The following is an 11367-nucleotide window of genomic DNA, read 5'->3' on the forward strand; positions in this document are numbered from 1 at the left end:
GTTCGTGTTCGGGTCAAGTTAAATCGGGTTGAAAACCCCCAACCTGAACCTGATCTGTTTAAATTTTCGGGTCAATATCATCAACCCTAACCTGATCTGAAAGTTATCGGGTCAACCTGACCTGATCTGTTTGACCTGAGTTTTTTTAAACGGGTTGTAAATGGGTCAACCTGAACCTGTTTAACCCGATTTTTTCAGGTTGACCCGACCCATATAACCTAATTTTTTTTCAAAACAGTTGCATGGTTTATAATTGGCACTTGGGCCTTGAAATTTCAACAAAGTTCTAGCTAACCAAGATAATACTTGGCAATATTACAAACCAAATCAACAAAATTTTATAAAAACAAATTACAAAACAACATTAATGTAGCACCCTAGGCTTATTAAGATCAACTTTCTCCTTTTTTTTGGTTTCACAGCATTTGTAGGTGTGGAGTCAATCTCCTCCTCTGCCTCTGAATCTCTGATGAGAGCTCAATTTGCTAGAACAAGAAAAGATAGGAAAACAGGAAAAAAAATATTAATACTAATTGGTAGGAAAAATAGAAAATAACATAGAAAAATAACATTAAACAGAAAAATAGCATAGACATCTTAAACAAAAAATAAATGACAGAACACTAATCAGAAAATTAAACAGAAAAATAGCATAGAAAAATTAAACAGAAAATAAATAACATAACATTAAACAGAAAATTAAACAAAAAAAAAACAGAAAATTAAACAAATAAAAAACAGAACATTAAACAGAAAATAACATAGAAAAATAGAAAATAAATGACAAAATACGAAAAAAACGAAAGACAAAATACGAAAATCACATAAATAACATAAAATAAATGACAAAATACGAAAAAAAAGGTCAAAATACAAAAATCCCATAAGTAACATAAAATAGCAGAAAAAAACGAAAGCAAATAAATGAGAAAATAAGAAAATAAAGGACAAAAGAAGAAAAAAAAATTGACAAAAGAACAATACCTGATGTAGAAGAAGAGCAACATGTATTCTGATATTGCGCTAATGGAGACGAAATTGCGAAACTTTGCGAGACAAAGAAGAGCAAATGTTGAAGAATCGAGACAAATTTGCGACTTTGCGAGACGTTGCGAGACGAAGAACACCAAATATTGAAGAAAAGCACTGAAGAAGAAGATTGTGTGAAAGAGAGTGTGAAAGACTGAGAGATTTCACTCTTAGAGAAAGAGAGAGAGAGTGAGAGGCGCTAGAAAATTAGGTTAGGAGAATGAGTATAACACCCCTGAATTTCGAGTTGCTAACTAAATTAAATAATATCAAAATTCTACAGAAAATTCGGCAGAGCTCCGTCTGAAATATGGACTGCCTAAAATTCAATTTAGGACTCGCGTCCAAATAATAAACCTGTCTGAATAATCCAGCAAACCAAGATCTCCAAAATCCTTATCCAGGTCAAAAATCAATACATCCATGCATAAGTACCCGAAATCCAAAAGTTTATTCCACGGTTATTACAGGAACAACCGTTAAGGATAACTACCTAACTGAATTAATGTTAAAGCAACAACTAAATTAAACTATTACAATCCAAACGTGTAAAGGTTTAAGTAAATTAATATTTACAACCTTAAGTTCCAAAATTATGATATATATTATAGTGCAGCGGAAATAAAACTACTATATTTCAACTAAGCTAGTGGAACGTTGCTCTCAGCCCACACCCCACTTGCAAATCTTCATGTACCTGCTATATCAGCCATGTAATATCAGCCAAACTGGCTGAGCAAGATTTCATACTAAGAAGCCAATCATATATACAGGTAGGATATAACAAACATATCCTACAAATCATCTACTTTCAAAACATAATACTAAATACAACTTTATAAAACCCGTTTCCTTTCTTTGTATTTCTTTCCAAAACGTATACATTCTTTCTTTTTCTTTTGAAACCAAATCTTTTCTTTCCTTTTCCTTTTGAAACCAAATTCCTTTCCTTTTTCTTTCACAACATATATTAAAAGTCTCAAAGTTATAAATCTAGAGAATGGAACAACTTTTATTTCCATTGGGCTAGCTACCCTCCAGATAAACTAAGACAAAGATCCCTAGTGTGCACACCCTACAAACGGCCAAACCGTAGCAGAAGATCAGAGTCCGAGGTACTGATCAACGTACCCCACAACTATTTTTTAAGATCGAGCCAAACCCGACAAAGTTCCATTCTTTGAGATGCCACACAGGCAATCCCACAATTTTAAAAACACAAAAACTATTTAATATACTATTTCCATAAACTTTCCTTTACCTTTCGATTTGTGGTTCGAAAACCAACATCTTTATCTTTGGAGGAACATCTCCTTACCAACAACACTTTCTAATAATGAAGGAACATCCTCCTTTTTAAACCACTTCCAACAAAATGAGATACATACCTATTCAAAACTATTCTCTAACTACAAAAGTTTTAGTAAGAAATCTTACCTTTTAAAATACAGCAAATCAACTATGTCAAGCAGTCAATACGGTCCTCAATGAAACCGGAATCTACAATATAAACTATATGTACTCATTAAGTAATAATAGACTTGGCTTAACTAGTTAATGAGCTTTGCTTAACTCTAGTTTTATAAATTATGAGCCTCACTTCAAATGACATAACTAACTCATACTAACAATACTAAAATCTCTCTTAGTTTATATAAACAACACCTAAACTTCATAATATATATTTAGATACTTAAAATCCATTAGGAAAAACATTCAAACTTAAAACACTCGAAACTAGATTTATTAATTTCAGCAGAAAATTAAAATGGGCATAACTTCCTCATTCGAACTCCGAATCAAGCGTTTCTTGAGCCTAACTTGAGTAGAATTTCGATATAAACAACTTCTGTAAATAGTATTTTTGCAAAAACGCCCGAAAACTGTTGAAAACATGAAATACGAAACTGACCTGTGATTTCTACGAATTTCAAGTCTTGTTCATAAATCATTAATATCATGAAACAATCTCACTAAATCAAACTACACCAATATTCACAATCAAAACCCCCAATTCAATTTCAATTATAAAAACCCTAACTTCATAAACTTTGAGAAAACTAAAATTAAATTAAGAACTTAACTTACCCACTACTATGGAAGATTAATGGTGAAGAAAACTTGTAAATTAACCCTTAAAACGCACCCCAAACCTCAAACGCACCGAAATCCGACTTTCTTTTTGTTGAACCTATTCCTCACGTGCCGCTTGCCGCTAGAATAGATTGTTGTGTTGTAGTTGAGGCGCCGACAAGATAGAAATGTTGAAGTGGTAGTGTTGAGATAGATTGTGAGAGTTTGATGGAGAGGATGAAGATGGAGAGGATGAAGATGTGAGAACCGCTATAACGTAGTTTTCCTTCTTTTCTTTTCTTTTCTTTTCTTTTCTTTTCTTTTCTTTTCTTATTCTTTTATTTTCCCCCTTTCCTTTTTAACATGAATACTACTCCTTTCCTTTTTCCAAATAACTATATAGATATATAACCTTTCTTTATAATACGTAAACTCTTCTCTAAACTTAACCCACTAAATTCATAAACATTTATATATATTTTTTTTAAAATAATTCCTACATAAAAATATTAAATATGAAATAATTTATTTTCAGAATAAATATTAATTATATTCCGAAAAACTGGGGTGTTACAATCTACCCCCCTTAAAATAATTTCCCCTCGAAACTTCAAACTATTCTTAAGCTCGTAGATAAAATCCGATCATTTTTTTCAAAACCTTAGCTCATTAACTTTATATATTAAGCCAACTATCTAATTAAAGTACAAAGGATAATATCTATATATTATCAAACTTTCACATACACTATCATACTAGCACATTATCAACATGCAATGACTTTCAAGTAGAATCCAACTCTTAATACAAGTCAAACACGTCCTAACATACTACGAAATTCATACTAATTCCACCCTCCCTAAAGATTAGTTACGTCCTCGTAACTAAGAGCGTACCTATTGAAATAGGTGGGATATTGAGCTCGCATCGCATCTTCGGATTCCCAACTAAGTTCATCGTCCTTGTGGTTCGACACAATACCTTACCAGTTTAACTTTTCCATTCCGAGTGGCTCAACTTTACTATCAAGGATCTTCACTGGAACTCTATATATGACAATTATCCTCTAAAGGTAATTCCTCGGGTTTTAGTACATGTGAAGGATCACTAATGTACCGACGAAGCTAGAGATGTGAAAGACATTATGTACTCGGGCTATCCGGAGGCAATGCCAATCTTAGGCAACTTCACCTACCCTCTCCAGATTTCATATGGTCCAATAAACTTAGGGCTTAACTTGCCCTTCATCCCGAACCGCATCACTCCCTTCATTGGAGAGACTCTGAGCAGACTTCTCACCGACTTCAACTCCGCAGTCGTCGGTATTTATTTGCATAACTTTTCTGTCTTCTGTGCTGCTTTCATTTTCTGTTGTATCAATTTCACAGTTCCACAGTTTCTTGATCATTTCAGGACCAAGAACACAAGCTTCACTAATGTCACTCCAACAAAGAGGACTACGGCACTTCCGACCATACAAGGCTTCATATGGGGCCATCCCAATTGAAGTATGATAGCTGTTATTATATGAGAACTCTATCAAGTCAAGTCTATCTTCCCACGAGCCCTGGAACTCTAAGGCACATGCCCTCAACATGTCTTCAAGTGTCTGGATTGTTCGCTCTGTTTGTCCATCTGTAGCAGGATGGAAAGCGTACTCATTTTCAATTGTGTTCCTAAAGCTTCCTGAAGCTTTAGCCAGAAGTTAGATAAGAATCTACTATCTCTATCAGAAACAATATCTTTCGGCACACCGTGCAATCGTAACACATTCTTCCTATAGGCATCTGCTAGCTTTTGGTGTTCCATGTATCCTTCATCGGTATAAAGTGAGCACACTTGGTGAGGCGGTCCACAATGACCCAAATCATATTATTACCACTTGGCGTTCTCGGAAGTCCAGAGATAAAGTCCATGGAAATCGAGTCCCACTTCCACTCTGGGATCTCTAGGGGTTGAATCTCGCCTTGAGGTCTCTTGTGTTCAAACTTAACCTTTTGGCAAGTCAAACACTTGAAACATACTCAGCGACTTTTGTTCATGTGAGGCCACCAAAGGTGATTTTAAGATCCTTGTATAACTTGTCACCTCCTGGATGTACCGAATATGGATCATATGGGCTTCATCTAAGATCCTCTTCTTTAGGTCTGGGATGTCAGGAACACACCACCGACCTTTATAGCGCAGACTACCATCCGTATGGACCTTGAAGTAAGCGTCCTCAGTGTCTCGGACCTCATCTATCTTCTTCTTCAAAAGTGCATCATTAGCTTGGTTTTCCTTAATCTCATCATATACATTGGGCGTAGTGTAAGGGAGCTAAGTTGAGCCCAACTCAACAAGTTGACACGAAATCTGAAACTCATCTCTAAGTAATCCTCGAAAGCATGTATGCAAAGAGTGGACAGTTTTCCTACTAAGTGCTCAGCAACAACATTAGCCTTCCCTTCATGGTATTGAATTTCCATGTCGTAATCCTTAATTAGCTCCAACCACCTCCTTTGTCTCATATTCAGTCCCTTTTGCGTAAAATGTACTTGAGACTCTTATGATCTGAAAATATTCGGAATGAAGTGCCAAGTAAATAATGCCGCCAAATCTTCAGCGCAAAGTGACTGCTGCTAATTCAAGATCATGAGTAGGTAATTCGTCTCATGAACTTTAATTGTCTCGAAGCATAAGCTACAACCTTCCGGTTCTGCATAAGTACACATCCAAGACCGCTTCTCGAAGCATCTGTATACACCTCGTAGCCTTGATTCCATCAGGTAGAGTTAAGACTGGGCTGTAGTAAGACGCTCTTTTAAACGTCTGAAAAGCTTCCTGCATTCATCATTCCACTCATACTTAGTAGACTTCTTCATCAGGTTGGTCAATGGACTACTATCTTCGAAAAATCCTTCACAAATCTTCTATAATAGCCAGCTAGACCAAGAAAGCTACGTACTTCTTCACATTCTTCGAGTGGACCATTCAGAACTCGCTTGAATTTTGGACGGGTCAACTAGACACCTCCTTAAAATAATATGTCCGAGAAATGCAACTTTCTCGAGCCAAAATTCACACTTGGAAAATTTTGCATACAACTGATTTTCTTCAGCACTTGCAACACGCTCGGAGGTGTTCTTCATGTTCACTCTCATTCTTGAGTAAATCATATATCATCAATAAACACAACAACAAATTTATCCAGAAAGCTCAAATACTCTATTCATCAAGTCCATGAACACTGCTGGCGTTAGTCAACCCAAAGGGCATACTGTAAACTCATAGTGTCCATATCGAGTGCGGAAAGCTGTCTTTGGAATATCTTTATCTGCACATTCGAAGCTGATGGTAACCGATCGTAAATCGATCTTAGAAAACACTCCTGCACCTGCCAATTGGTCAAACAAGTCGTCTATTCTTGGCAATGGATACTTATTTTTCACCGTGACATTATTGAGTTCTCTGTAATCAATGCATAATCGTAGGGTACATCCTTCTTTTTCACGAATAGAACTGGTCACCAAGGGACACGCTAGGCCGTATATAGCCTTTATCCAATAATTCTTCTAACTGAGTTTTCAACTCTCTCATCTCAGCAGGCGCCATCCGATAAGGTGGCTTAGATATAGATCCCGTTCCAGGTACCAAATCAATGTTGAACTCAACATCACGCTTCGGAGGCATGTTAAGAATATCATTCGGAAACACATCTTGATACTCATTCACAATTGGAACATCTATGAGCTCTGGTCTTTCCTTGCTCGTATCATGAATATGACAAAGGTACATAGGGCATCCCTTTCTCAAATAAGACTTTAGAGTAAGGGCAGAATGATCTTCACAGGACGACGACTATAAAGCACATGGACGCCCTTATGACTCTCTATTGTGACTTCTTGTTTCGGACAATCAATCTTGGCTTTGTACTTTTCTAACCAATCCATCCCTAGTATTACATCAAAATCTTTCAAAGGAAATGCTATTAAATCAGCAGATAGAGTAGTTTCATCATAAGCTATAGGAACATCTAGGTACATCCAATTACACGTTACACTTAGACCAGAAGGAATAGTGATATCGGCCTCACAAGGTGTGACATTCTTCAAGTTTAACCTTTCTATAAAAGTTTCTGATATAAATGAATGTGATGCACCTGAATCAAATAGCACGTAAGCAGGTATAGAATGGATAGAGAAAGTACCAGTCAATGCATTACCCTGGTTGTTATCCACATCCGCTTGTTTAAGGTGATTTAGGTTGCCCAAATTCTTCTTCTCGGGGCCTCTTTGAACATAAGTAGCATTAGCTGTTCCAGCACTACGTCTTGGAATAGTGGTGCTTGGAGCAGAAGTGACTGGCCGATTACTAGCCATACTAGTCGGGGGTCTCTTCAATAACTCGTTATTTCGACCAACCGTTGCATCTGGATTGGAGAAACATTCATAAGCCCTGTGCCCCTCCTTCCCACAATAGTTGCATGCTACCTTATTGCCTTTACAATCTCTTCCTGGATGGTTCTTATCACATTTCTTACAGAAGTAACGACGAAGGACTCCTGACTTCTGGAATTGAAATTGGCCCTCTGCTTGGCTACGGGGCGTAAACGAACTCTGAGCACTCCTAGAGGCCTGCTGACTTGGGCCCCCTTTACCGAAGTTTCCCTTAGAACCCCGATTGTCATAATTTCTACTCCTATCCTGGCTGAAATTATTACCCTTGTCAAAGTGTTGGACATCTTCCTTTGCAGGAGCTTTCATCTTCTCCGCGACCTTCCTTCTCTCCTCAATTCTTTCAGCATTACTGGCACGAGCATAAACATCTTTTAAAGTCGTGAAGTCACCAGCTCCCATGTGGCTAAGGAGATTTACATCAAGTTTTTCCTCAAACTTCTGAGCTCTTTCTTGCTCGTTGGAACCAATTCAGGTACGAAACGAGACAACTCTAAGTATTTAGTATAAAAGTCTTGAACCGACATATCTCCTTGCTCAAACTTCTCAAATTCTATTCTCTTCCTTTTCTTCATATGAGGCGGGAAGAACTCGGCACGTAGTGCCTTCTTGAACTCCTTCCAACCAAAATTTGTTGTCTCCACCTCCTCATAACCATCCTCATCATATATGACTTTGGTGGTCAAATTATCTTTGTGGTTGGTCCACCAAATATCAGCATCCTCGATGAGATGGTAAGCCGCAGAGTCAACTCTCATTTCTTCGGGGACCTGGAGGGTGACAAAGATCTTGTCAAACTCCCTGATCCAATTCTCCATCTTCACTGGATCACCTTTTCCATCATACTTGGGCGGCTTCTTCTCATCAATTGCTTTATGAACAGCAGCAATTTCTGTCGTAGCTGCTTTGCTTGTACTAGTAGCAGCTCGTGCTTCAGCAAGCGACTGAACAGCCTCGCTCATAGCTTTATTAGACTCAGCCATTTGGCGCATAAAAGCGCTCATTCTTGATGGCTTGGTCCTTTGACGTCTATGCATCTTCTGAGCACTACACAAGGTAAGAGAACATAGCTCGATATTGGGATAATGTAACACTTTTGTCGACTTTAATATAAATAAACAAATAGCACAACATATACACTTCCTGTGTATAGCCCATCACACTACCTCACCACGGCTTGTCAAGATTTTATTTATATTCCTATAATCTTTATTTTGACCCAGTCATTTATAAACCTAGGCTCTGATACCAACTATAACACCCCTGAATTTCGAGTTGCTAACTAAATTAAATAATATCAAAATTCTACAGAAAATTCGGCAGAGCTCCGTCTGAAATATGGACTGCCTAAAATTCAATTTAGGACTCGCGTCCAAATAATAAACCTGTCTGAATAATCCAGCAAACCAAGATCTCCAAAATCCTTATCCAGGTCAAAAATCAATACATCCATGCATAAGTACCCGAAATCCAAAAGTGTTATTCCACGGTTATTACAGGAACAACCGTTAAGGATAACTACCTAACTGAATTAATGTTAAAGCAACAACTAAATTAAACTATTACAATCCAAACGTGTAAAGGTTTAAGTAAATTAATATTTACAACCTTAAGTTCCAAAATTATGATATATATTTATAGTGCAGCGGAAATAAAACTACTATATTTCAACTAAGCTAGTGGAACGTTGCTCTCAGCCCACACCCCACTTGCAAATCTTCATGTACCTGCATATATCAGGCATGTAATATCAGCCAAACTGGCTGAGCAAGATTTCATACTAAGAAGCCAATCATATATGCAGGTAGGATATAACAAACATATCCTACAAATCATCTACTTTCAAAACATAATACTAAATACAACTTTATAAAACCCGTTTTCCTTTCTTTGTATTTCTTTCCAAAACGTATACATTCTTTCTTTTTCTTTTTGAAACCAAATCTTTTCTTTCCTTTTCCTTTTGAAACCAAATTCCTTTCCTTTTTCTTTCACAACATATATTAAAAGTCTCAAAGTTATAAATCTAGAGAATGGAACAACTTTTATTTCCATTGGGCTAGCTAGGCCCTCCAGATAAAACTAAGACAAAGATCCCTAGTGTGCACACCCTACAAACGGCCAAACCGTAGCAGAAGATCAGAGTCCGAGGTACTGATCAACGTACCCCCACAAACTATTTTTTAAGATCGAGCCAAACCCGACAAAGTTCCATTCTTTGAGATGCCACACAGGCAATCCCCACAATTTTAAAAACACAAAACTATTTAATATACTATTTCCATAAACTTTCCTTTACCTTTCGATTTGTGGTTCGAAAACCAACATCTTTATCTTTGGAGGAACATCCTCCCTTACCAACAACACTTTCTAATAATGGAGGAACATCCTCCTTTTTAAACCACTTCCAACAAAATGAGATACATACCTCTTCAAAACTATTCTCTAACTACAAAATTTTAGTAAGAAATCTTACCTTTTAAAATACAGCAAATCAACTATGTCAAGCAGTCAATACGGCTCCTCAATGAAACCGGAATCTACAATATAAACATATATGTACTCATTAAGTAATAATAGACTTGGCTTAACTAGTTAATGAGCTTTGCTTAACTCTAGTTTTATAAATTATGAGCCTCACTTCAAATGACATAACTAACTCATACTAACAATACTAAAATCTCTCTTAGTTTATATAAAACAACACCTAAACTTCATAATATATATTTAGATACTTAAAATCCATTAGGAAAAACATTCAAACTTAAAACACTCGAAACTAGATTTATTAATTTCAGCAGAAAATTAAAATGGGCATAACTTCCTCATTCGAACTCCGAATCAAGCGTTTCTTGAGCCTAACTTGAGTAGAATTTCGATATAAACAACTTCTGTGAAATAGTATTTTTGCGAAAAACGCCCGAAACTGTTGAAAAACATGAAATACGAAACTGACCTGTGATTTCTACGAATTTCAAGTCTTGTTCATAAACTCATTAATATCATGAAACAATCTCACTAAATCAAACTACACCCAATATTCACAATCAAAAACCCCCAATTCAATTTCAATTATAAAAACCCTAACTTCATAAACTTTGAGAAAACTAAAATTAAATTAAGAACTTAACTTACCCACTACTATGGAAGATTAATGGTGAAGAAAACTTGTGAAATCAACCCTTAAAACGCACCCCAAACCTCAAACGCACCGAAATCCGACTTTCTTTTTGTTGAACCTATTCCTCACGTGCCGCTTGCCGCTAGATATAGATTGTTGTGTTGTAGTTGAGGCGCCGAAAGATAGAAATGTTGAAGGTGGTAGTGTTGAGATGAAGATTGTGAGAGTTTGATGGAGAGGATGAAGATGTGGAGAGGATGAAGATGTGAGAACCGCTATAACGTAGTTTTCCTTCTTTTCTTTTCTTTTCTTTTCTTTTCTTTTCTTTTCTTTTCTTATTCTTTTATTTTCCCCCTTTCCTTTTTAACATGAATACTACTCCTTTCCTTTTTCCAAATAACTATATAGATATATAACCTTTCTTTATAATACGTAAACTCTTCTCTAAACTTAACCCACTAAATTCATAAACATTTATATATATTTTTTTTTAAAATAATTCCTACATAAAAATATTAAATATGAAATAATTTATTTTCAGTAGAATAAATATTAATTATATTCCGAAAAACTGGGGTGTTACAATGAGAGAGTGTGAAAGACTTAGGGTTAGGAAAAGAGAGTGTGAAAGACTTAGGGTTAGAAATTCACTTTTTGGGCTGGGGAAATCATTTGGGTTGGGGAAATATTTGGGCTGGGCGGCAAACA

At 36.3% G+C, this 11367-nt stretch overlaps 1 protein-coding gene across 9 annotated transcripts; it reads right to left on the minus strand.

Moving 5' to 3' along the window:
• On the minus strand, positions 1 to 11367 carry LOC130589998 (uncharacterized). 9 transcript variants are annotated; one of them, XM_057391815.1, is made up of 5 exons: positions 10674 to 11356; positions 10015 to 10078; positions 7292 to 9265; positions 2467 to 2529; positions 1 to 1726 (listed from the first exon to the last, which is right to left on the minus strand). In XM_057391815.1, the coding sequence occupies exons 3-4, from the start codon at positions 7938 to 7940 to the stop codon at positions 2489 to 2491; spliced, it is 690 nt and encodes a 229-aa protein (XP_057247798.1). In that variant the 5' UTR covers positions 7941 to 9265; positions 10015 to 10078; positions 10674 to 11356; the 3' UTR covers positions 1 to 1726; positions 2467 to 2488. The 9 variants fall into 9 exon arrangements, 8 of the variants coding, with proteins under 8 accessions (XP_057247798.1, XP_057247800.1, XP_057247799.1 ...); XR_008967563.1 differs by lacking the exon at positions 2467 to 2529 and having other exon boundaries at positions 20 to 485; positions 985 to 1726; positions 10674 to 11367; XM_057391817.1 differs by lacking the exon at positions 2467 to 2529 and having other exon boundaries at positions 7307 to 9265; positions 10674 to 11353.

Source organism: Beta vulgaris, chromosome 9 (assembly GCF_026745355.1).
Source record: "Beta vulgaris subsp. vulgaris cultivar EL10 chromosome 9, EL10.2, whole genome shotgun sequence".
NCBI lineage: Eukaryota > Viridiplantae > Streptophyta > Magnoliopsida > Caryophyllales > Amaranthaceae > Beta > Beta vulgaris.

Bases quoted from the DNA above. Each gene is read 5' to 3' on its own strand.
- LOC130589998 (XM_057391814.1), bottom strand. From the start codon at position 7,940: ATGGGAGCTGGTGACTTCACGACTTTAAAAGATGTTTATGCTCGTGCC.